This window comes from Thamnophis sirtalis, unplaced genomic scaffold (genome assembly GCF_051295495.1).
Source record: "Thamnophis sirtalis isolate CommonGarterSnake01/CBP01778 unplaced genomic scaffold, rThaSir2_p1.2 scaffold_9, whole genome shotgun sequence".
In the NCBI taxonomy this organism is placed as follows: Eukaryota; Metazoa; Chordata; class Lepidosauria; order Squamata; family Natricidae; genus Thamnophis; species Thamnophis sirtalis.
The window spans coordinates 59,956,186-59,983,947 of NW_028261389.1; the positions used below are offsets into that span (position 1 = coordinate 59,956,186).

Genomic DNA, 27,762 nt, shown 5'->3' on the forward strand with positions numbered 1-27,762 from the left:
ACACGCCTTGAAAATAAGCCCTAGTGCTTATTTTGGGGGCTCCCAAAATAGGCCTGGTCTTTTTTTCAGGGAAGGGTATTTATTTTTAGATTTATATTCTGTGGTTCAGGAGTTTATGGTGACCTACATAACATTCCTTTCTCCCATTTTTGCCCCACACAGCTATCTTGTGTTTTAAGATGGCCTGACTATAAATGATTGGCTCAAAGTCATTTGAGTTTTTATGGCTGATCTCATCTTCCCTGTTGCCAGTCCAGCATCATACTACAAAGCCTGTTAAAGAAATGATACAAATTTCAAAAGTTTACAACTGTGAATCCTATGATTATGTGGCTCCAAATTGTTATTGTTTCCCTTTCTAAAAGGAAGTATGGACATAGTTACACAGAACATTTTATGATTCAATGACCAAAATACCTATCCTGAACTGAAGCTTATGATGATGAATTAAAAACGTTGTCCACGAAATAGCCATAGTTGTTGTCTGTATTTGTGATAATCTCATTAATGTACTACTTTACAAACTAGGACAAGGTTGAAACAACTTCTGATATTAAATACTTCTCCCTGTTTAGAATTATTTTATCATTATTACAATGTTTTTTTAAAATATTGTGCTACTAATGTATTGCTCATTTAAATAAAAACATAATTCTAAAAAAATCTTTAAAGATCCACAACTTATGTTAAAATATAAAACACGTCGTTAAAAATGAAGCTCACATTTTTGGGAATTTGCATATAAAAAGCCTGCACCAAAGTCATTTACATACTGAAGGACAAAAGCATAGGGATTTCTGAAACTTTCCTGGCCAATTTTAAGAGCTTTATACTTTAGCAATGTGAATTTAAAAATGATTATAAAAGTGTTGCATAATTTGTCTTTATCATTGGGGGGACAGGACAAAACAGTAACAAAACAGAATTTTATTTTCTATTCCCTATTATTTTCTATCAGCCTTTTAGGATATATTAAATTGTCAAAATATTCCTCTTCCTCAATTTACTTCCCCAAAGTGCACCAAAGAACACCAAAGACCAAAAATAAAAATATATTACAATCCAATAGTAACAAATTTGCACTTCTAATTACAATCCTTTTAGTTAGCATTCCTAAAGAAATACAGTAATTAAATAGGGTAAATATGTACAATATTACATTTATTTCTTTTAGTTTCAGCAGATCCTTCTTTTACTATAGTCATCTATCATCAAGTAACTGAAATGTTAGTGATGTTAAAAGATGTATTATCCTTTTAATATTTTTATTGACCTGCTCCATTTCTACTTTTTAAATGCTAAAAAAACAATGTTAGCTCTTCATATGTATCATAAACTTTGTGATTCTAACTGGTAGCAATTTTCTTCCTTGCTATAACCACACAAATGCTTCTAAAGTGTTGTAAACTTCATATGTCAGAACGAATTAGGCTACATTTCCTTAACTGTTGATGGCCAAATGATATATTACATTTTATATTATAACTATATATTAGACATATATAGTGTTCTTTTCAAGAAGTACTATGGAAATGAAACAGAGTAATCAATTTTAGGTTGTCCTGAACTTATGCCTTGTTGGGATAAGTAATTTTTCTGTAATTCTGTAACATAATTTTCATAGTTGCAAGGGTGAGAAGGACATGGCCTGCTCTGCCGGAGACAGCAAAATATCATATGTTTTATGTCTCTCTCATTAATAGTAGTTCTTAGAGGTTATTTGGAATAAGATAAGAGAAAGCAAAAAAATCTCTTTTCCTGTTCTATTGTCTGATCTAAACCACATTCACAATCCTTTTGTGGTGCTTTTTATTTTTAAAGCAAACATGAAGACTTCTAATAATGACTTATATAGCCATTAACTTAAGACAAAGATATATTGTCTCCTCTGTATGGTCCCATTTTGGTAGCACTACAAGTATGTGCCAGACTAATCATCTAGATTTTCTGCCATTCACCAAATTCCCCAACCACAATATTTCAAAATAAATAAGCTGAAAAAGAAACAGAATCTAGATCTGCTGATCTGTCTTATATGTACACATATTGTGGATATGCTTCTCATCCTCTGATCTTATATACATCTATGATAAACACAGTTCAGCACTGATTCTACCCTCTTTATCAATGGTTTCATTTCTGATGCTCTGGGCAAGGTTTTACAGCCATCACATAAGTGGAAATAAGGGATAGCTCTGACTGATTTAATCATGCATCATTTTACTTGAAACAAATAACAAAAAATAAACCAAAGTTATAACCAACCATTCATCCACTGACAAGCCAGCTGAATTATTGACCGTAAAGGATGTGGACTTGCAAATTCATAGTTTATACTAAGCAATGCTACAATGTAATATATAGTGCTAGATTTTAATAACCAAGCTGGCATTCAGTTGAAAGTGTCTGACAGCCTATTATGAATTTATTTTTTTCTGCTATCAGCATACAATAATGGTGATGTATCGGTGAAGTCAGGCAGATTATGTCACAAAGAAATATATTAACTGTGCAAAATCTCTCACAAACCACTTTTTCTTTCTCTTCCCAGATCATGTGGATTACTAAAACCCATTTAATACAAAAAGAGTTGAAATCCAGTATTGGAAAATTTTTAAAGGGACCCAAGCAGAGCTGAACTGTAAAAACTGGACTCAATGCAGTCCTTTTGCCAGCCCTACAACATGGGCAAAGTCAAGAAACAAGAAGAAAGACAATATAATTAATATTTGCTACAGTAACAGGATCTTAAAGCCTGACCGCTTTTGTCCTTCTTTCACTTATATGAAACTTAAGACACAAGGGGGTAAACCTCACTTTCTCACTCCTTTCCAAGCAAAGTTTCCCACAGTTATGGCATATTTCCTTCAAGGCCCTCTTCATGCTGCTCTACTTATATTATCAAAAGCATCAAGACCATAATTCTTACATGATTTTGAGAAGCATTTAAAAATATTAGTTTCAAAAATCTGCTTATTAAAATTACATTTTCATCTAAAGAATAAAGCATTATTTTTCTTCAACCAAGTGACAAACAAATATCTTATTCTTCTTTAAACAGTAATGAATTGCTCCATGCTTTAAGCATCACTGGTATAAATTATCAGGGTCCATGTGAGGATAGTAGTCACAAAGAAAATTTCACAAAAGAAAAATAATCAATTACTATTTATAAGGAAACAAGTTTTTAAAAACTGACCTTCTAGTTACAGGGAATCAGATTCACCTGCAAGTTATTTATATCTTTGTATTTCTATGAGTTACTCTAGCCAACGGATGTCAAACTGAATTTGATTGAGGGTCACATCAGGGCTGTGGTTGACCTCTGGGGTGGAGGGAACCTGGGCAAGTGGGTGGGTGTGGCCAGCTATACACCATTCCCCAAACTGTTGGAATGTTTCCTCTTTGCATTGGGTAGACTGGGCCGAAGCCACGCTGGCCTGATATTTCCTCTTCGCATTGGATAGACTGGGCTGAAGCCACACTGGCCCGATGTTTGGCATTTGCATACTCAATCAAAGCAGTTTATAGTTTCCTGATATCCAGTCTGATATATACAAATAGTGCTAAGGAAGACTGATAGAAAATCATAATGGTATGTTTTTCAGACTAGAATTTCATAAAACTACTTCAGTACAGTTTTAGGTAACAAAAGAGCAATGGCTTTCAGAACCAGGTCTATATTTTTCTAATTTGAAAAGATGAACGGGAGGTAACTGTTAATTAAATTATTACTTCAAGGGAATGGTCTTCTAATTCCAGGCAATGCACAGAGGTGGAGGTTTTCCAGTTTTCTTATATTAGTTTTTAAATTTACCTCTGAAACACTAGCAAAGACATGTCAGATGATGAATACATTAAAAAAAAATCGTGCACTTTTAATTCCCTAAAAGATGGGTTCTTTAAAAGAGAACAGAAAAGTTATGCCTCAGCATAATATGCAAGGAAACAGAACATCAGTGTAGAAGAATAAACATCACCAAAAATATTGCAATTATTTAAGCCAATGGTAAACTAATTTAGAAGAATCGTATTCCTTAAAGAAACAGAGAAACTATTTTTTTTAAAGAGCTTCCCTATCTCTATATAATAACCTAACACATCAAGCAGAGGTTCCTGCTAAAGTTAGTTTTATATTGTACTTGTTTTATATTGGAAGCACAAAAAATATGATTCTCCTTCAACTACAGTGTTTTCATTCAAAGTAGCGAATTTTAAATATTTTTCCTTAGAAAAGAGTCTTAACCATCAGCAGTATCTGAACGGCCATCAGGCCAAGTGTTGAGTTGTTGTGCAGGTACTCCTACCAGTTATCTCTTCTCCTCTCCTCCTCCACCTCCTCCTCCTTTTTCATTTAAATTATTTAATTAATAATATGTATTTTAAAACAGATACTTTGTGAGCAACAATGTAGACATAAAGAAGAGAAGCTCATTCAGTAAGGCTTGGATAATAGCTACAATATTGGAAAGCTCTGAAACTTTGCTGATCTGCATGATATATCCCAGTTTCGCTACAATTTTGCATCTACTGGTAATCTACCATAAATGTTGGGGAGTGGGGGGGATGAGAGAGTTTGTATTTACTTATTGGCAATGAAGAAATTGGATACTTACATTCTAAGGCATGATAAAGTAATTCAAAATCATCCTTTGTTTTGGGATACATTCTTCGATTATACTCTCTTAACAATTTTGCTTCTCTCTCTCTCTGTTTTCTTAGTTCCTCTTGCCTTTCCCATTCTAGTCTCAATCTCAATTGTTCTTTTAGTTTTTTTACCCATTCAATAGCTAGCCATCGTCGATAATAGGTTTGGATTATAATGGTCTATACATAGGGAGAAGGAACAAAGGGCAATTAGTATTAGTAGAAAGCATAAAGTACTGTAATATTTCTGCAAAAACAGTGATTTTGTCAATCAAGCAGTTCATGTCACACTAGCGAATTTTAAATGTTTTTCCTTAGAAAAAAGTCTTAACCATCAGCAATATCTGAATGGCCACCAGGCCAAGTGTTGAGTTGTTGTGCAATATGCTTCAAGAGTGAAATTCATTACTTTAGAAAATCTTCAACTCATTATTTGATGCAAACTATGATTCAAAAATAACTGCTCTCCCATTATCTAGCACTGGAAAAACAGATATTTAATGGTTCTTCATTTTTATAAGAATGAAAGTTAAAGCAATTAGAGGAAATGCAGCATGCCAAAGTTCATAAAAAAATCTGTTCAGAATATTTAAAATTGTCAGGATCTTGGTGTTCATAAGCTTGCTTCTTCTCTGAAGTTTTCTTGCCAAATTAGGTAATACTGACTCTAATTCATCCTTAACATACTGTTCCTTAACATTTTTACAACGTTCTAACGTTCAACAACAAAAAAAGAAACTTACAATGAAACTATATGTTTTGATCAATTAACAACAGATCCCAACTTTCTCCCTATCCCGTTCCCATCCTTTCCATCTTTTAATTGGGCTACAGTGTTTGGCTTTTTGTATTAATTTCTTTATATTTTTAGTTTAAATAGTTTTTACTTTTAACGACTGTGAAGCCACCCAGAGTTACTCTGAGGCAAGATGGAAGGCCTATAAATTTTACAAATAAATATTTTCAAAATAGGGTAAAAAATTAGGGTTTGCGTTTTCAGACTACACTCTTTTACAATCTGCAAAGCTCATTCTGACTTGAGAATGGATAATTGTATTAAGCAACTAAGAGTTAAAAAACAACAACATTGTCCTCACCCTTTCTGGCATAGCTGGCATGATTTCACTCAATTATTAACTTGGGGCCAGAACCCTGAAGGTTTTTGAATCAAAACAGGAAGATATTTTTGTCTGAAATGCTATAGGGCAAAATACTAACCTTTTTGCCATCGCATGCCAAATGGGGGGAGTACAGGGAGGTTCATGCATGGGCGTGCCCACACCCATAATTCTATGTGTGTGACCCCTGTGCACATGCATGCATGATCCCCCCCTCCCCGCTTTTGGCACACAATGGACCCATTTTTCACACTCGCCAGGCTCCAGAGGCTTTCTAGGAGCCTGAGTAGGGCAAAAATGGCCTCCCCCGCCATCTCCGGAGGCCCTCCAGAGGCTTCAGGAGGCTTCCCTGAAGCCTCTGGAGGGAGAAAAACGGCCCAAAGTACAAACTGGAAGTCCGTTTCCAAACTTCCGGTTTGCATGTTGGATTGTTTTTCGCACTCTGGGGGCTCCAGGGAAGCCTCCGGAGGGCAAAAAATGGCCAAAAATGAAGGCCGAAGTCAGCTGGCCAGTGCATGCATGTGCGCTGGAGCTGACAAGGCAACACCTCGCATGCCCTAACAAATGGCTCAGCATGCCACATGTGGCGCATGTGCCATAGGTTCCCCATTACAGGTATAGGGTTTCCTGCCTGAGCAAGGGGTTGAATTAGAAGCCCTCCAAGGTCCCTTCCAACTCTGTTATTCTAAATATGGATCCAATCCCACCTTGGGTAAGTTAAAAATCTATCCCAACTTGCCTCTGATTTGGGTGTCATCCTGAGCCAGAACATGATAGTCACTAGATTTGCAAAGTGGTAGGGATAAAAACCACTGCCATTTATTAAATAAATTCTCCATTCTGTGAAAACTTTGTTACAATCTGATCTTTAATACAACTCCTACTATGTTCAGTGAATCTTAATTTGTGGAAAAATTGCAGGTTTAAGGAGGGGACACTGGTAATGCTTGTAGATTTGAACTATTTTTTTATATATTCCAATGAAATTATATTTTGTGCTCAGTTAGTTCCCCATTACAGGGTGAAAGGCATTTTATTTGTTATATATGTGAATGCCTCTTTTGCCAAAGTATAACATCGGCAGCATAAGAGATCCTGCATGGCAGTATCTTAACTGATAAGTATCTCACTAACACAAAGGAAATGAAAATAAATATTTCAGAGGTAGAAAATGTGAAATAAATTTAAATCTATCATAATGTTGTAGAAAATATTTTGAACATTTTCTGATTATTTTAATCTTATGGAATACTGAAAATAAATCTTAAAGTACTGGTAATTCATAGCCCAGTTTAAGAATCAATGAAAGGTTGAGATGGTCTGCTAGGAAAACAAACAAAACTATCATTTGCTTTAATTGGGCTTTGCCTTTTAATACACAAAGATATGTATTAAAAGGAATTTGGAACTTGTTTTGAAATGCCAGATTCAAATTTCACACGTTAAGTTTCACATGTCTGAAACACACGACAATCTCAAAGACACAGATGTACAGAAATACTCAGGGGAAGGTATGTTACATCAAACTGGGGGAAGGTAGGAGGCATGCTGTTCCTTTAACCAACCCACATAACTTGCTTAACTAATTAATTTAGTTTGGGCTTATTTGGAGCTAAATTATTTGCAAGAATATTTCAAGTGACAATAAAAATTGGAGTCCTTGTAGAGTCACTGATATATGAGTGTGATTAAAATAATTTAGGTATATACATACATAAACCCAACTTAGATTAAGGGCTTTAATCACAGAAAAGTATGCAAAACTACAATCTTTTTTAATGATAATTCAGTTGACTGTATACTTACCGCCTTAAGTCGTCGTGCATGATACTCTTCAGCTGTCACATATGGCTTTGGTTCTATAAGTTTATCAGTGACATTTGACACATAAACCCCAATTTTTGTCATTTGTGTAGAAGTTGTATTTGTGGTCTCTAGTAATTTTTTTCTTTCTACCACTGTCTAGAAGAAAATATTAATTTTAAGAAGGTTGAGCATTCTCTGTATAAATTAATTAAGCTGAATTAAAAATTAATTTGTGAATGTGTTAAATTAACAAATATATAGAATTATAGAATGGAATTATTTAATTATCATCTTCTAATAGACTGGAACATATTTAACTTCCAAATCAATTTTTCTGGCATGATCTCAGGGTCTTCATTCTTTATGAATATATCTGGCCTGACCTACTGCTTTGTATTCTCTGTATAAATTAATTAAATTGATCAAATGCTAATTTGTGAATGCAATAAATATATAAAATTAAAGAATTACATTATTTAATTATTAAGTTTCTAATATATAGAAATAGATTTAATTTCCAAATCATTTTTTCTTGCATATATCTCAGAGTCTTCATTCTTTTGAACGTACCTGTGTTGACCTACAGAACTCTTCATATTCTTTGTCTGGACGTTTTTTGGGATCTGTCTGTGATCCTGCATTATGATATTCTGTGCCTGTTTCTTTATGTCTAAATCCACCCAAGAATGGTTTTTCGAATGATGGTCTTTTAATTTCTATACATACATCCTGAAAAGTGTCTGGCTCTGTTCAGACAAAAACAGCATTATTAAATTAGACCCAACATTGGGCAACATTTAACCAGACTATACTGTTGTGGCCCAGCAGTGGCCAGAGGAGTTGGGAGCAGATTTGGACAGTGAGGAGGTTGGGGAGGAATATGGGCCAGTCCTGGAGTCTGCGGAAGGCTCTGATGAGGGCTCTATGTCAGAGGCAGAGATGGGGCCAGGGCCATCTGACAATTATCGGCTGCCTTTGGAATCAGGTATCAGTGGGGCAGAAGAACAGCTGGAGCCTGTTCCCAGTGTGTGCATGCACAGAGTTGCCAGACAAAGGGAACAACTAAAGAACAGGGGTCGACGTGGGAGTAAGGCCAGACAATGAATGGCCCCTCCCAGAGAAAATAAAAAGAGGGGCGAAAGGGGAATGGAGTTTGCAGGAGACAATTAGTTCTCTAATTGGTTGGTGACTCTCTGAGACTCCTTGCCTATCAGCTCTCCAAGCCAGATAAGGATTATAAATCCTCCCCTGAAAGACTTTGCTGGACGTGAATGAGCAGAATTCACAGTAAATTAATAAAAGGGCTTTTTTTCGGGCAAGGAGTTTGCTTTATGCTCTTGGGAAGCCTTGGTCAGAACATGTACACCTGATTGTTTTTTACCTGTTTGAACTCGAACCGTTATAACATCAGGCATATAGTATTCTTGCAGAAGCTTGTATGCTTTGAGTGGAAAGTTTTCATTGTCTAATGAGTACATATCAAACTGTATTGTCCCATTAGGTTGCACACCAAGATTCCAGAGGGTTTCATAATTTTCTATTAACCTCCCTAAAAAGAAAAATACATATTAGGTTTCACAATGAATTAAAAGGTCACTTAGCTTTCTTTCTTTGATCATTTGAGGAATGTGACAAATCCCAAGAAAAGACTAAGGAATGCCATTCTGTGTAAGGCAACTTTCATCCTTCTCAAGTAGATAGACAAGAGATGGGATTCACATACCTTCCCTGCCGGTTCACAAATGTGAGCACACACGCCTCCTCTGCATAAGTGCACCGCCTTCTGTGCATGTGCAGTGCTCACACATTATGTCAGGGTGGGTGGGCGGAGCCTCCCACAGCAGCCATTACTGGTTCACACGAACCAGAGAGAACTGCCTGAATACCACCTCTGGATAGACAAGAATCACAACTAGGCGAGCTAATTATATTATATTGTAAGGCTGCATAAAAAGAATCTTGCAAGTCAGATGTTACAAACTTCCCAACATTTCTCTTACATCTGAAATGTTAGGCAAAGTCCATTCTGAATTTCTTTGCCCATTATACAACTGCAGGGATGTCCTTGCGCCCCCCCCCCCCCATGGTGATTTGAACATACTACTACAGCAACTAAATTTCTTTTAAAATTACAAAGAAATACCTGCTATAAAATAGCCTGGGGATTCTCAAACAATTATGCTTCTGAAAGAAGGAATGGGCTGTGAATGACAGCATAATGTTATATAGTGGTGGCAGATCTCAATATGAGAATAGTACCTGAAGGCCAAAATCAATATTCACTACACATTTAATGGCTACCTTGTTTAGCAACTGTTTGCAAATACAAAAAATAATAATTTTTTAAATACCATTTTCTGACCAATGCACACATTTAGTACCAAATTTTGTGTGACTGACAAAAAAAAAAGTGTGAATAGGATTAAGGTCTGATAAATTTCAGACAGCAGCACCAGCAGGTCAGAGCAGGGTTCTGATCAATTAATTAAGGCACAGAGCTGATACTGTTAACTTGCAGTTAGCACTTAGGTGAGTGCTATGGAGAAAAGCAGCAGACAGCAGAAAAAGATTGCTTAAATCAGGGGTCTCCGACCTTGGCAACTTTAAGATTTGTGAACTTCAATTCCCAGAGTTCACAACTTCTGGGAGTTGAAGTCCACAAGTCTTAAAGTTGCCAAGGTCGGAGACCCCTGGTTTAAGCAATTTCTCTGCCCCCCCCCCAAAAAGGAAGAAAATGGGTCAGATAGCAGATACTCTGGAAGAGATCTAAATTAGACAAAAGCAACCAGTGATCTTCACAGTCTCTCTCTTTCATTGTCTATTTAAGAAATGAATTAAAAGGTAGAGATTCCCCTCGCACATAGATGCAAGTCATTCCTTATTTTATGGGGTGGTGCTCATCTCCGTTTCAAAGCCGAAGAGCCAGCGCTGTCCAAAGACGTCTCCCTGGTCATGTGGCCGGCATGACTAAATGCTGAAGGCACACAGAACACCGTTACCTTCCCACCAAGGTGGTCTCTATTTTTCTACTTGCATTTTTACATGCTTTTGAACTGCCAGATTGGTAGAAGCTAGGACAAGTAACGCGAGCTCACTCCATTACGTGGCACTAGGGATTCAAACTGTTGAACTGCCGACCTTTCTGATCAACAAGCTCAGCATCTTAGCCACTGAGTGACAGAACACAGAAATTGTTATGCACAAAACAGGGTGGATAACAATTTGGGGGTTTTCAGTATATTATATTCAGTTTGAACAAGGCCCAATCAATGCTTGCATTTTTTGTGAACTAACTTAACGATATTCTTTATGTACACATAGATTTCTGTTGTTATTTAACGAAGAAATAATTGCTTCTTTAAATGTTATAACCATATTTGGAGTCCTGTCTATATTTATTGTAGAAAGTTAGCAACCCCCCTAGAAGAATGAAATATTCTAGGAATTATTAAAAAGGTAGAATAGTTCCCCTAAAAGACAAATAAAAATCTTAAAGGAAACAGAAGCTCAGCCTCAGCTCCCTGTCCCAGCAGATATTTTGGTGTCAGCCTATCTACAAGACAAAAGACCTTTGAGGAGGAGGATCCATGTCACGATGTTACACCGTGCGGTCTCGATACTCTGAGACCACCGTTGACACTTTTGCCACTGGGGGGGGTCCATTGAGACCTAAACCTCCCATAGAGATGGTGATCAGGAAGACAAAGCCTTGCTGGTCTCAGGGATATCACAAAATCCCTGATAGACCCAAGGGAAGTGCTTTAAGCCCGCACTGAAAAGGAAGCCTCTAGGCTGATGAAGTCGGGACGCTCCGGAAGGAAGTGAAAAGAAAAAGTGAGTCCATCTTGTGAGGTATTTTTTCTATTTTGCTAAAGACTGCCCAAAGAAATGTTTCTTTAAAGCCAAATTGATCCTTAAACAAAAGAACTGAGCGGCGAAAATAATCCCAATGGGATTGCTGTGGAAAGTTTTTTTTTCTTTGTCATTGTAACTATTTTTTATGGATTGAACGTTCTCCATTTCTCCTCTTAAAGTGAATGGATTGATTTTTCTTCTTCTGCTTCTTGTTGCTTTATTTTTTGACTTCTGGATTAAAACCTTCCTTTTTATTTTAACAATTCTTCCTACTACTTGTTATTAAATCACACTAAAAGCTATCTAAAGAACTTTGTTTCCCCCAGAAGGTGAAATTTAAGTGCCAGTCAGAGTTTTTTGAAACAACGTATCTCTTTCTTTATTTGACTGCACTAACTTTGCAGCTGAAGGGTTTGCAACTTGTTTACAGAAACTGATAAAAACAAGGGCACAAACTGTTTTCTCAGGTGCCTCTGAGAATTATTTTGGCAGAGAAAGAAAAAAAGAAAGAAAGAAAGAAAGAAAGAAAGAAAGAAAGAAAGAAAGAAAGAAAGAAAGAAAGAAAGAAAGAAAGAAAGAAAGGGGGAAACAGAACCCTTCCCCTTTGAAGAGCATAAAAGAACTTATGTTTAAGTCAGCTTAAAATAAAAGTTAAGAGAGGCTTGGAACACTAGACTGGCAGTCATTATTAGTATTTTTTTCTTTTTCTTTCTCTCTTCTGTTTTGGAAACATGGGTCAATACTTAGATGGGGAAACCTTAAAATTCCAAAATATCATGGCTGGAATTCAAAATCTATTGGAAGGATATGGGAGAATTGAGAAGAAGCTGGAAAGACTAGTCTTCCTCACAGCAAAAGATGATGGGGTTGGACCCCCCAAAATTAAAGGGGAGAATGAAGATATAGAAGACAAAGATAAGACAATAGATGAATTTATTAATGGAGCAAATGTGGGTTAAAATGGAAAGGGAATGTGGAAAAGGGAATTCAACGAATTGGACCTCTACCCCAGATTCCAGGATACAGAAGAGAAAAAAATACTAATGATGATAGACATAAGAAGAGAAATTTTTCAGAAACAAGATTGAAAAACAAAGACAAGTTAACTTTAGTATCAACTGGTGGGCAAGGAGATTATCTGAGAGACCCTTCAAGCAACAAAGTGCGAAGAGAAGCTGATAAAAACCTTACAAAGGAGATAAAAAGAAGACTGAATTGGCAAGAGAGATAATACTGTTTTGTTACTGGAAAGATACAGGTTGACAATGAAAGTTAGTAATAAAAAATAGGTTTTTTATTATTGGTAATTAATAAATAGGAACTTTGTAACTCCTAGATTGTTTTAGATTGTTATTAAATGTTTACTCGCTAACAATTAATTAACCATAAATAATAATAATGAAATGATAATGGATACAGTGTAATGAAATATACATGTATTGACAATTTAGTAAAAGAATTTTGAAAAGACCTGGGGTAAAGACCTATAAATTTTATTAACAAATTTTTATTTAGATCTTGTTATAAAGGTGTAAGGGGTTTTTGAGGGGGGTGGAGGCCCTGATGAGAGGAGTTGGGGCATAAATAGTAAATGATTTTTAGCCAATTATAATAACAACAAGGAAATGTTAATGGTCATTGTTTAACAATATATACATGCTATCGTATTGCCTAAAGTAACTTAGATATAAATTTAGCCAGTGAGTTGGGGGGAAAAGGGGGGGGAGGCTTAGAAACTTTATTGACTTTTACTTAAAAGATGCTATAAAGATGTAATGTTATTGGAGGATTTTTTGAAATAGCTAATGAATGTCATTATGTGGTTGTGTCTTTAAGTATGAATGATTTGAGGTAAAAGCATGTTCAAATAATTGTAGTCAAATGAGAATTGTGGTACATTGATAGTAAGATATACAAAGATTTTTGACTTAAAGTGTATAATCTAATATGAACTATAAGTAATGACTGTGGAAGAAATACACGAAAGTTATCTGTAACCAATCGACACGCTTTCTACAAGATGTAATGAAGGATGATACTTTTTTGTGTGTTTTTGTTCAACTACAATAAAAATAAAGAAAAAAGAAAAAAGACCTTTACCCTCAGGACATAATAGGATTAGCTCTCTACCAATCTAGCAGCAGAGCTCACCACATGGCATTTGGGGATATTACATCAGTTCAGGTTCAACCAAATTTGACTCAGACAAACATGACTCCACATGGGAGTCTGACAACAACCAATAGAATACATTTCTTGCACAGGAACAGGAAGCTCAAAGGCAAGGTCCAAGAGGATATAAATACTTCTCTCTCTCAAACCCATGTGTTCAGCTGCACTAGGACTTCAAACCCATGTGGTCCTGTTCATCAATAAACCATCTTTCCAATCAGCCACTATGTTTCCAGTGTCTTTTTCCCTACTTGGAATGGAACCCAGATGGACAATTCTTGTAACATTATATACATAAAAAACACAGAACCCCCTTGTATTGATACAAACCTAGCAATCTAATTTGTAAAATATCCAGTGGTATTTTTAATCGCTTTGCAAAGTACTGCTTGATTTGCTCCACATTCTGATTAATGTTAAAAAGCTTCGTGAAAATCTGGATATCAGGATGCAGCATGAATTTAACTGAAAAACAAATATATCAATTCTTATTATGGACCTTCATTAATTTCATTATTATTTTCTAGTCAATTAGTAGGAATTAAATTTTGCTTGTGCATATTTTTGTCTCTTCAAAACAATTAAAACCAACCATTTTGTTAAGGTAAAAAATTAAGTAATATTGATTTAATATGCAGTTATATGATGTAAATCAGCTCTGGATGGTAAGCATAAAACCAAATTAAATAGAAAAATGACAAAAATAGTGAGAAAAATAAAAAAAAAACATTTTTAATCAAGCAAACCAAACACAGAATAAGCCGCCATAACATCCAGCCCTAAGGTCTGAGAAAAGAATCAAGTTTTCAAAGACTTCTGAAAAACCAACAAGATCAGGTCAGTCCTAACCTTGGGGAAAGGCTGTTCAGTATGGCAGGAGCCATGACAGACAATGTACATTGCATTCTGGGTTCCATAAGATGACAATATTTCATAGAAGCAGTGAAGCAAAAATACGTCTATTTTGTTGGATTAAATAGGATGGACTGAAACTATTTAAAACAGATAATCCCTGAAGTATCCTCAAGCACATTGAAAGTAATTTGCTCCTGAACAAATGCTACTCTATAAATGCCCAGGAAAAGAAGCATTTCAAAGCTGTCATACTATCTCTTGGAGAGACCTCCAAAACATGTGCCACAACATCAGAACTCCTTAGAGTTGTAATGATTGAAACTGCAAAGTAGCTATAGAAGCAAATAAAGTGAACCACTCGTCCACTTTCTTTGCCAGGTGAATGGATATTAGCTGTCTTCTGTAAACAACTGCAATAGTTAAAAAAGGAGTTTCTGTAGTTCTAAACTATTTATATTAATGAAGCTGACAAGGATATGCAGTGATTAGTTACTTATCTGAAGAGGAGCCAAGAGATATGAAATTAAATGCCACCTGACATTAGAATTACTAGATAGCATGGGCCCAGTCAGTAATTCACTCTCAACTTCAAGTAAATCTAAAGCTATTATTTTGATAAAATGATAAATGAAAGAAAAGTGAATTTCTTGGAATCAAGTGGTATTGAAGGCCTCCAGAGGCCTTGCCTGGCACATTGGAGACTGAAATGGAGCTTCTGAGGGGAAGATCCGCCCCTTGGAAGCTCTATTTTGGCCGGCAATGTTCAGGACAAATGTTGCAGAGCCTCTGCGGTTGTTCGTAAGGGCAAACAACTGCGGTAGTGCTGCAAGATTTGTAGTTTCGGGTCTTGTTCATAAACGCTAGAGCAGTGTTTCTCAACCTTGGCAACTTGAAGATGTCCAGACTTCAACTCCCAGAATTCTGGCTGGGTATTCTGGGAGTTGAAGTCCAGACATCTTCAAATTGCCAAGGTTGAGAAACACTGCGCTAGAGTATGTTTATCATGTAACTTTGAATGTTTGCTAAGGGAACACTTGTAACCCGTGGATTACTGTCAAGGAAAAATTACTTACAAACACTTTTCTCAAAGTAGTGTTTTCTAATTTGTTTGGCCTGTAATTGCCTGAATTTCCAGTGAGAAATTTGAGAAGAGTTGAAGAAGACTGACTGCTATAACAAACATTATATATACGTACCTGTTACGATAGCATTTTTTATAATTTCTGAAAGCTGAGCTGCCAAATTTGCCATGTTTATGCCTTCTGGAACACCTTCACTGGCACCTGTACTTTCAGATGCTGCTGCATCTGTCTCAATTACGGTTGGTATGATTTTGTAATCAAAATCTTGGAATTCTGAAATATCTGAGCGGATTGCATCAATTTCTGTTTTTTCTGTGTCCAACTCCAATGCCAATTCTTCAGCAACAGCCACACCCCCAACTAGCTCTTCCTCTCTGTCTGGTTCCTTGGCTGTGGTTTGATCTTCTGCATAATCTATCCTCTGCAACTGCTCCTCAGCAATACCTGCATCCTGTACTGGTTCCTGACTAATGTTCAGGTTTTCAAATGCATCTGGACCTTGTACTTGTTCTATAGCAGCATCCTGCTCTTGAATTGGTTCCTCAGCAATATCCAATTCTTGTGTTATTGAATCTATGTTGTATTCCTGCTGTAAAGTTAGACTTGTTCCATCTGTCTGCTCCTTGTTAGAATCTGCAACATCTGTAATTTCTTCTGTTTGTTTTTCTGTAGAAGTATCTTCCATATCTGTTTCAGCCAGATCTATTACCTCTTTTTCTGAATCAGCCATTTGCCTGAAAGGAATAACATAAAAAGCAAAACGTACAGGAAACGATATTTTAAATTTAAGCAAATTGTCAGTATGCAATCTCAATTGACTAATTGTCCTCATACTCTTAGACAGACTATGAAACTAGCTTTAACTCAACCCCTTCAAAAAAATCTCAAAACTTTCAGACCAAACACATCTGAACTAAGGACTTGTATATTTAAACTTCAGTATCACATTTTAACCACTTGAAATGAAACTGATAATGCTTGTAACAAATTGCCTTCCAAATATAATGGCCTGAAAATGATATCCAACTAACATTCCCAAGAGCTCAACTTCGCTGGAGATTATCAGCTTTGAAAACATTGATTTATAATTTTATCTATGTTCATAGTTTTGTTTCTTGTTCATTTCTTGTTTTTACTTCAACATTGTTTTATATTAGAAACAAAAAATATAAAATATGCAGTATAAAGAATCAATTCTTTTTAAGCTCATTTTTCATAAATAGTATCTAAGAAGTAACTATCCTTATATTAACATTAGTACATTTTAGAAAGGCATTAGAAGAACATTTTTCCACTTAATTTTTAATTAAGAGTGAATAATTAAAGAAGGGGAAATATTTTTTAAAAAACCTCTAAAAATATTATGGTTTTAGGCAAATACAAGAACATCATGCCAGTTTATCATCTCTTGACTCACATTATTTAGAAGATTACAAATTTCTAATGATAAAAGAAATAATCAAAACTCATTATAATTTAACAATATGTTAAAAGTAGATACTATTGTATCAAAATGTCTATATTAATTCAAATTGTACAGTAATATCTCCTTTGAATTCTAGCGTCATATAGAAATGGCTTAAATTGGTTACAATAGTACATTCTCCCACAAACCCTGTTTCAATTTTTTTCTTTGTTGAATTTATATAGCTACCCATCTCACATACGTGACTCAGTTTACCTTTTTAACAATTCAGGTAAAAATAATAAATAAGAAGCGAACAGAAATAAGTAAGCAAAACAAGAAATCTATTAAAAATAATAAAACAATAAGAAATGAAACCATAAAATTCTGTCTACCAGTGTGCAATCCATACTGACAGAGAACACAAGTGATTCACAGCCCCTACATCTCCACCAGTCTCCCAGGCCAATGACAGAGCCATATTTAAAGAGCTTCCAAAAGATCATAGAATCAGGGCCAATTGGGAGGGGGATGAAGTTCTAAACAGCAGGTGTCTTATTTTTTTTATTAAAAAAAATGAATGCTAAATAAGTTGCTACAAATTGAAAATGTGTGTGATAAATTTTTCTGAAAATCCTAAACAAGATTCAAGATAAATTGGCTAGTTACAGGAAAGTGATAATGATAGAAATAACAATGAAAGTTTAAATATTATTTATCAATCCTGCATTGTAGAGAATGCAATTCAGAACGGGAGCTGTAAAGTTAACCAATGACATATCATTGAGAAGTAAAAGAAACTATGGTGATGATCCTGCTTGGACTCTCCCCTATAGTGCCAGTTCAGTGCCCAAATCAATTTCTTCAATCTTATGATGTGAACATGGGTGACACATCCCATTACTCTCAACAAGTATTCTGCATGATCCCTTATTAACTCAAAGGTAAGCCAATTTTGGTCTTTTAAAATGTCATGCTCATTTAAGGAACAGCATGTATAACTAAAAGGATATACTAATTGAAGTATGCTTCTCATCTTAAATGAAGCAGGATTTTCTGACTGTTTTGAGAGGCTACTAAAAGAATGGATTTCAATAGACGCCTTTCTGCTCCTGATTACTGCGAGGATTTCTTATACATCATTCATGCTCACAAAACTACCAGATCTGGATTATGAACTGATAGCGGATACAGATGGCTTTTCTTCCTTTTTGGCTCATCAAAAAGTTTTTGTCTGTCAGTAAGTTTCACACACTAATCGATTACATTCATTTACTATATTGGCTGAGTTATGTTTTTGATCCTCCCAAATGGGTTATCCATGAATGGTTGACAATTCTGCAAATTTATGTATCCATCCACACTGCAATCACAAGGATATCACACCAATCAATTACACCTGCAGTGGACAAAGTATTTTCGACGTGAAATTCTCATATTTTGAACGTGAAATTCTCATATTTTGAACGTGAAATTCTCATACTTTGAACAGGGGGGGGAGGGAGGAACAAGAATCATACAGAACAGGGAGGAGCCAATGTCGCAACAATATGGTTGTGTGGTCTCAATGTTCTGATACCACAGCCAACACTTTTGCCACTGGGTGGTCCAAATGGATCTAAACCATCCACGGTGAACAGGAAGAATATGTCTTGCTGATCTCTGGGATATTGCAAAATCCCTGAAAGAAGCAAGAGAAGTTCTTCAAGCCAGAGACAAAAAATCCAGTCAAGGCTGACGAAGTCAGGCGGCTCCAAAATAGAAGGATATGGAAAGAGAAAGTGTTTCCAGCTGGTGAAGAATTTGTCAATTCAATTTTGTCAATATTAATAGATTTGTATGCCACCCAATCCCGGAGGATTCCGGGCGGCTTACATAAAAGACAGTTTAAAAAAGATATTAAAAATTTAAAATATAAAACAGAACAAATTAAAACAGGACACAGCATGCACTCAATCTTAGTGGGGCTGAAGGTCAATCAAGATCAGCAGCCCCAGGCCTGCCGGAACAGCCAGGTCTTAACAGACTTTCGGAAGGCTGAGAGAGTGGGGAGGGTCCGGATTTCAGGGGGCAGTTCGTTCCAGAGGGCTGGGGCAGCCACAGAGAAGGCCCTCTTCCGAGGAGCCACCAGACGACATTGTGCAGTCGATGGTACCCAGAGAAGGCCCACCCTGTGCGATCTTATTGGACGCTGGGAGGTATGTTGCAGGAGACGGTCACGGAGATATCCAGATCCTAGGCCATGTAGGGCTTTAAAGGTAATAACCAGCACCTTGAAGTGTGTTCGGAGACCAATAGGGAGCCAGTGCAGCTCACGGAGGATAGGTGTAACATGGGTGTATCTAGGTACACCCAGTATCGCTTGCGCGGCTGCATTCTGGACCAATTGTAGTCTCTGAACACTTTTCAAGGGCAGCCCCATGTAGAACGCGTTACAGTAGTTGAGCCTTGAGGTAACGAGGGCATGAGTGATCATTTGGAGTGCCTCCTGGTCCAGATAGGGATGCAACTGGTGTATCAGGCGAACCTGGGCAAAAGCTCCCCTGGTCACAGCTGACAGATGATGTTCTAGAGTCAGCTGCGGATCCAGGAGAACACCCAAGTTGCGAGCCCTCTCTGAGGGGTGTAAAATTTTACCCTCCAGGTTTAAGGATGGAATATCTGGACTATCTTTGGGGGGGGCAACATCCAAAGCCACTCAGTCTTGTCAGGGTTGAGCGCAAGCTTGCTCATTCCCATCCAGACCCTGACAGCTTCCAGGCACTGGCACATTACTTCCATCGCTTCACTGAGTTGATACGGGGTGGACAGATACAGCTGAGTATCGTCCGCATACTGGTGGTATTTAATCCCGTACCGACGAATGATCTCACCCAGCGGCTTCATGTAGATGTTAAATAGGAGGGGGCAGGACCGAACCCTTTGGCACCCCATATTTAAGGGGCCTAGGGGTCAACCTCTGTCCCCAGACCAACACCGACTGCGACCTGCCAGAGAGGTAAGAGGAGAACCACCATAAAACAGTGCCTCCCACTCCTACCTCTTCTAGCCGTTGCAGAAGGATACCATGGTCGATGGTATCGAAGGCTGCTGAGAGGTCAAGCAGCACCAGGATAGAGGAATGACCTCTTATCCCTGACTTGCCAGAGATCATCAGTCAGTGCGACCAAAGCAGTTTCGGTGCAGTAACCAAGCCTGAAACCAGACTGAAAGGGATCTAAATAATCTGCTTCATCCAAGGTCCGCTGGAGTTGGGAGGCCACCACCTTTTCAACAACCTTCCCTAAAAATGGGAGGTTGGAAACTGGACAGTAGTTTTTAAGGATGGCTGGGTCCAGAGCAGGCTTCTTGAGGAGGGGTCTCACCACTGCTTCCTTCAAAGGTTGCAGGAAAGACCCCTCCCAAAGAGAGGTGTTTGCAATCCTCTGGATCCAGCCACGTGTCACCTCCCTGCTGGCTGAGACCAACTAGGAGGGGCACTGGTCCAGTAGACAGGTGGCGGCACTCATTGCTCCAATGGCCTTGTCCACTTCCTCAGGAGTGGCAAGCTGGAACTCACTCCATAAAATTTGATCAAGGCTCTCCCTCAGCATCTCTGCTGGCACTGTCCAAGTGGAGTCTAGGTCCGTCCGAATCCGAGTGACTTTGTCCGACAGAAACTGAACAAATTCCTCAGCTCTTCCCTGTAAGGGTTCACCCGCATCCCTCCCTTTCAGGAGGGAGCAGGTTATCCTAAACAGGGCAGCCGGGCGAGATTCTGCGGACACAATAAGGGCGGAAAAATGAGCACATTTTGCCGCCTGTATCGCCACTAGATAAGTCCTAATAAAGGATCTTAGTAGTGTTCGGTTGGATTCGGAGTTACTAGCCCTCCAACGTCGCTCTAGGCGTCTCTTTTGACGCTTCATCTCCCGGAGTTCCTCGGTAAACCAAGGTGCCCTCCTGGATCCACTGTCGTGGAGAGGCCGCAAAGGCGCAATCCGATCTAATGCCCTAGCCGCTGCTGTATTCCAGGCAGCGACCAAGGACTCAGTCAGATTGTGGGCAAGGGAGTCAGGTATCTCCCCAAGATCCGTCTGAAATCCCAATGGGTCCATCAGGCGCCTGGGGCAGAACCACTTAATCGGCTCCACCTCCCTGCGGTGGGGGAGTAGCTTCCGAAAATCAAGCCTCATCAGGAAGTGATCTGACCATCACAAGGGTGAGATCTCAATCCCCTTTAATTCCAGATCACGTCTCCACTGTCCCGAGAGAAACACAAGGTCGAGCATGTGTCCCGCCACATGAGTCGGACCCTGAATTACCTGGGTCAAGTCCATGGTTGCCATGGAAGCCATGAACTACTGGCCCCATCTGAGTGTTTGCCCAGAGATGGCAGGTTGAAGTCCCCCAGTACTATAAGTCTGGGGAACTCAACTGCCAGTCCGGCTACTGACTCTAGGAGCGCAGGCAGGGCCGTTGTGACGCAGCTGGGAGGTAGGTACATCAACAACAGACCCACTTGACCCCCTAGGTCCAACTTCACAAGGAGGGACTCACACCCGACATTCTCTGAAGCAGGGATCCTGCGAGGAGCTAATGACTCCCGGATAATGACTGCAACTCCTCCACCCCTTCCCTGGAGTCATGGCTGGTGGAGCACCTGAAACCCTTCTGGACACATTTCTGAGAGGGGGTCTCCTCCCTCGTGGCCCAGCCAGGTTTCAGTAATACATTCCAGGTCTTCCCCCTCATCTAATAATAAGTCCTGGACAAGGGGAGCTTTATGTACCACAGACCTGGCATTTAGCAACAACAGCCTGAGACCAGGGCCCTGATTTCCCGTGTCACCTGGTGCCCAAGTTGAGCTATTAGGGCTGGAACGAGGGATTGCTGTGATGTAGCGAACCCTCCTTCCCCGGTAATGGCTAGCCCTGAAGTTCCCGTCGTACCTGCCTCTCCCAGTCGTGACCATAATGCCCCGCCCCTATGCCCGTAGACCCCCCTCTGTCTCTCAAGGCTCCCGTTCTTCTCGGCAGGCCATTCAAACCAGACACTCTGGGATGAGAGGCGAATCTGGGCCCCCATCCACTTCTGCTTCTGAATTCAGTGGAGGGGGCTCCAGGCTGCGCTCTCAATCCCCTCATACGAACCAACCAGGCATTCTCTACATGCATACCCCACTATGGTTAAAAGAATACAGCAATACAATATAAAAATAAATTACGCTAATTTAAAAGGTGGGATCATTCACTTACAAGCATACACATACACTCCACATACGAAGAAGAGGGGGTTGCACAGGTATTAAAAATAATAATTAATGTTGTGTGAGTAAGTTTGTGAGTTCATAGAGTAGAGGCACAAAAGTCAGGTCAATGGCAGAGGGATATAAAAGGAGTAGTTCGTCTTCTCTCCTAAATACCGTAGCAAGGGGGCAAAAGTCTGAGTAGATGAGATGGTATCCCTGGGGTAGCGGTGGGCGGTAGTGGTCATGACAAGGAAGATAGTCGTGGGTCTGAGAGTCCAAGAGTCCCAAGTCCGTAAGCAGAGGGAGCCAGGTGGTAAGGTGGGGGAGGCCCCGTAGTCGCCGAAGGCGAAGGAGAGGCCACACCACAGAGAAAGTCCGATCGGATAAAAAGGGGGGGCGCCCAAAGGGGCCGCAGCGATGACACACAAAATCAGCTGCCCACTTCTGTCCAGCGCCACACAATCAGCCACCCCACTCCGAACGACAAGTTGGTACAGCTCCAAAGGCTCCAAGGGCTCTTCCGATCGTAGGAATAAAGACAGAGGCTGCCAGGACCGCCACAGGCCAAAATACAGTGAGGGGGGGGCTGGGAGGACTGTGGCGGTGGCAGCAGGCCAGCCGCCCAATCTTATGTGGCGCCATCCGGACCAGCCACCCCCTCGCTGATACGATGTTATTAATGTGATCCAAAGCTTATCCTGAGTCTCCCAAGCCAGAAAAGTCCGAAAAGCAGAGCCAGAAGATGCCGGTGTTGTTAGAAATCGCCAGGAGCGGCGCCATCAACGAAACGCCGCAATCTTCGCTGCCCGATCGAAAGCAACTGCCGAAGTGACCGCGCCAGCTGGAAGCCAGCCAAAAGTGGTGACCCTCCAGCTGACTGTCCAGTCGGGTCAACTGGGTCATACTTTACCGTTAGACCCCTTTCTTGCAGGGCTCGCTATTAAAGTCGTGATGTTTTTTAGCGTTTCTTTCTGCCTCCCCAGCCGGAGCAAAGGGGCTGCCGACCATTTCGCAAACTTGCACATTTTTATTGTTTTAAAAAAGAGACTGCCTATAAAAACTTAAAAATCAATTTAAATTGAAGAATAGAAGAATCAAGCAGCGGAATTAAATTTGGAATGGTTTTGGACAGTGGTTAACTTATTTTTTTAAATTCTGTTTTCATGGATCCAATCTATACAAACCTTTTGAAATGGATGGATTAAGTTTTCTTCTTCTACCTTCTCTTTGTGACTCTGTAATCTATAGACTAAAATTTTCCTCTTGTATTGCTGTGGGTATTTTTCTAATTCATTTAAAGATTGGACCTCTTCTTCTAAATTGAAATACAAAAAAGATACAAAAAGAAACTCTTTAACAGTGTTTCCGCTCGGAGGCAGGGAGGTTTTGTTGACCGGAGCTTTGTGTATTCAAAACAGAACAGTTTTTTTTCACTGATTGTTTTGACTTGGCACCACAAGGTTTTACTGTTTGGCTACAGAGTGATAAGAAGGGAAACACACAGATGTCCCTTTGAAGTATATTTTCAATCAGAGAAAAGTAAAAATAACGTTCTTTGTGAATGTATGCTTTAATTTTATTAACCTTCCAAGCTAGAGCTGCTGTGTTTTTTAGAATGGCACGATGTCAAGAGAAAATAGAGGTCTTAACTTTGCAAAATATATTTTCAGAACTACAGAAATTATCAAATATAGTAGAGAAAAAACTGGAATACCTGAGCACATAACAAGAAAATATGATGAAAAAATTGAGGATGTTTATCAAATGCAAAACGAGGTGATTGAAACTCAAAAACCAAAGTGGAAAATGAATATAAAGAGACTAAACCTGCTGATATCTATGGTAATTGGTTTGTTCCTGAAAATGGAAAGAATGGAATACTGAAAGAGGAATTAAATGGAGAGGAAATCTATTCCAAAGGTCAAGATATAGAAGATAAAATTAAAGAAACTATAGACTTAAAGAAAGAAAATCTATTAGCAAAAGCATTGATAACACTGCTGACAATCATAGACAAGCTGAATAAGGAAACAGAAAGAGGGCATCAAGATTATATGAGATCTTATAAGCAAGGAGTTGCTAAGAGAAGTCCATACAAAGCTGATCAAGAAGATGATTAGAGGATTGGTACCACAAATGGCAGAAGATATGAGATTGTTGTGTTATTAGAAAGATACAGGTTGATATATGGAAGAATATAACTTAAAGCCAGTTAAATTTAGTGAAATTTAGTGATTATATAGTTAAATAAATAATTGATAATGATAATAATGTATACAATGTGTAGTGTTATGATAAGTAATAATTGGGTATGAATATTGAATGGTACCCATGAAAGGAAGATTAGAAATCCTTTTGGATTATATACAAAGATTAATAAAAAAGAACTGTTAGATAAGTTTTGATTATTAGGGGGAAAATGTTATGATACAGGAAACAGTCAAATAAAGGAGAGATAATGATGGCCACCTATATATATGTAGGAAGGAAACTGGATGAAAATTGCAAACAGTGACTTGGAAAGGAGGATTAGAAAATTTTGTTATTAAATACTATGGATGTTTAGCTAAAATAGGACATAAGGATTCAGTGTCATTGGAGGATTTTAGAAATATTAAATGAAATGCCAGTATGTGGTTATGTATTAAATCTTGGTATATTTTATGATGAAGGACGTTTAAACAATTATAGTCAAATAAAAATGAAGGTATGATAAGGGTAACATGTATAAATATCTGTGTTAAAATACTTGAGTTAATATGAATTATGCTTGATGACTGTGGAAGAGATGCACGAAAGCCTTTTGTAACCAACTGATACACTTTCTACAGTATGTAAAGAAGGAAGATTTTATGTGTTGTATTTGTTTTGAAAATAAAAAATAATAATTTTAAAAAAATCATACACTATAATCTACTTCTCTGAACGCCCAAATTTTTGCACTCCCAGCTCTGGTAGTCCTACCCAAATTGGGGGAAAGGAAGGAAAGGAAGAGCATTGTGATTTTTTATTTTAATATTGTCTTTATTGAAGTTTTAACGAAATCCAATCTAGTAAGAACAACAATAGTAAATCAAACTCTTATTGAGTTCAACTCTTAAAGAGTTATAAAAAATTAATCGCAGAATTAGAAATCAAAAAGAAAAAAGAACAGGCAGACTTCAGAAGAAATAAAAAATAAAACAGGAAATTATAAACAAGAGGGGGAAAACCAATTGTACGATAATACGATACAGTTAACACGTTGAGATCTCAAAGCACTAATATTATATTCATGCAAGTCGTTGCAAGAATGAAAGCATCGCTTCCTGCGCCTCTCCCGGTTCCACTACGGTACTTAGACTACAACTCCCAGAATGCCACACTAACCTATATCAGTTTTCGAGGGAAGCCCTCGCCTTCTCATCAGCTGACTACCCTCCCAAAAGTCCTTGCGCTGCTGTCGCCATTGTCCGCTTTAAATCGCGTCCCTACGAAACGCATGTTGGGAATTATAGTCCCGGGCTCAAAGAATCATACCCTATTTTGTCGCTATTTCTTTTAAGCATAATTCCGTCTCAATGCCTACTCCTCTCTCAAATTCTCTATTGATCATATAAAATAAAAATAAAGTCGAGCCGGGTTTTACCTCAACGCAAGTTTCCCCGGAGTGATCCGTAACTCTTAACTCTAGAGACAGCAGCGTTATGTATCTATAGCAACCAGGACATTGTAAATTCTCGCGAGAACTCGGGTTCCTGAAGACTCAGGTTTAAAAAAACCACCCCTTCGAAATCCGATGAGGCCACGTGACCTCTTACAGGCTGTATTGGCGCTTCGTTCCATTGTTGAGAGAGCGGAGGTTCATTGTCAAGAATTGATTTTGTATTTAAATTGCATCTTATTAAGGCTTCATTTGAGCAAAGTAGTGTTAAAAGGTTGGCTAGAAACACCACTTCGCCAACTGGACTCAAAATTAGACTAGGATTAGTACTTGGATGGACGGGGAGATTGCATTATACTTGCTTAGAATGGGAAAATTAAAACATTCTAAAAGAAACTGGTGAATCATTTCCAAGGACACTATAATTATGTAATCACAGGGAATTTAACTAAACTTGAGGGCATTTTTAATTTCCATAGGTTTAAATGTCATAAATGACAATACATGTGTTTAAATGTACAAATACTGCAGGTAATGCCACTTTGTCTGGTATTCTTGTCAGCTTATTTAAGTTTCAGAAAATGCACTAAAACCCAACTCCCAAAGTTGAATACAGTGATAGAAAATACAATCACAATATCAACTGTTTTCAAGTGAAGCAGTAGAAACGAACATGCGATCTATACCTAAATGAAATCCAGTTCTATTTAACAGTAAAATTCTATGCAGCTGTAAATTTACAGTTGGCAAATACAGTCGTTTTAAAATTGCTGCTCAGACCTTTAACCAATCCACATCCTGAAAAGAATGAGCATTCTCTATACATACAGGGCCCTCTTGTGGCTTGCTGAAAGACATGCTTTAAAAAACCACGCACAATTGAGTGAACTTGATTTAGCAATTAATCCCATCAAAACCAATCCATAGTTATTACAATGACAATACTTTACAGAATACACTAATATTTCTAGAGATCAGTGCTTACATGCCATAAAGTTTGTTGACTCTTAGTGACCACATAGGTTTTAAAGCTTATAAATATGCAAAAACTTCCAATTGCAGATAAATATCAGCACAATATCTCTATGGTTATTGTCAGTCATCCAGGTCATGGTTGTCCTAAAGGTGCTTTTTCAAGAGGCCACTGGACTTTGCTTTTTTGCAGAAAGTCCAGTGGCCTCTTGAAAAAAACACCTTAGTTTCCTTATCTATTTTGCTGTTCCTACTCCTTCAATCTGTAATTGTGCTCTATTTGTCTGGCTGCAATCATGGTTGACTCAGGGTTTGTTTAACAGATTGAGAACTATAGACTGTTGAAACCATAATCTGAGATAACAGAGTTGGTTCTGAAACATCCTTCCTCCAAGATGAAAAAATAGAGGGCAGTTTACAGAAAATAATAAGTTCTGTTCCCTTTAGAAAGATATCAAATGTTTCAGCACACTGTAAATTTGATAAATAATATAAGCATACATTCAAACATACGCCTGGTCTTTTCAAGAAGCAGACTAAAACAGATCTAGTAATTGCTAGATCCCTCTGAAAATTTTGAGATTTTAATCTTTCATGTATGTGTATCTGGTAAGATGGGTAATATACTAAGTATAGAGTTCATTCAAGAATTTATTCTCTCAAAAATGCTGAAAATCCATATGTGGTTGGAGAAGATGATACAACATATTGACTTTAAACCAAAATTATTCTTGTTGGGGATTCTACCAGAAACTTATAGTAAAGAAAATGTACATTTGATTATTCATGTAATAACTGCAGCTAGAATTTGTACAAAATTGGAAAAGTGAAGAGATCCCTATGGATGAGAATGTGATTAAGAAAATATTAGAATGTGCAGAAATGAAAAGCTTAACACTTGCAATTAAAGAAAATGAACAATCTGAATATTATAGAATATGTTATTTTATCAATGGTTCGCGAATAAATATGAAAAT

The 27,762-nt window shown here is 38.1% G+C and overlaps 1 protein-coding gene across 3 annotated transcripts in view; it reads right to left on the reverse strand.

The window, feature by feature from the left end:
* IQUB (IQ motif and ubiquitin domain containing) overlaps positions 1–25,856 on the reverse strand; it is a 57,922-nt gene extending 32,066 nt beyond the window's left edge. Inside the window, exons 1-7 of one of the 3 annotated variants that reach the window (XM_014071835.2) lie at positions 25,799–25,856; positions 15,650–16,269; positions 13,929–14,063; positions 8,953–9,120; positions 8,142–8,317; positions 7,572–7,727; positions 4,617–4,827 (exon numbers count right to left, since the gene is read on the reverse strand). In XM_014071835.2, coding sequence (XP_013927310.2) covers positions 4,617–4,827; positions 7,572–7,727; positions 8,142–8,317; positions 8,953–9,120; positions 13,929–14,063; positions 15,650–16,265 — 1,462 coding nt within the window. In that variant the 5' untranslated portion in view covers positions 16,266–16,269; positions 25,799–25,856. Of the gene's footprint in view, positions 1–4,616; positions 4,828–7,571; positions 7,728–8,141; positions 8,318–8,952; positions 9,121–13,928; positions 14,064–15,649; positions 16,270–25,539; positions 25,756–25,798 lie in introns of those variants that run through there. The other 2 variants (XM_087723678.1, XM_087723679.1) reach the window with 2 other exon arrangements.
* Positions 25,857–27,762: the final 1,906 nt, after the last annotated feature.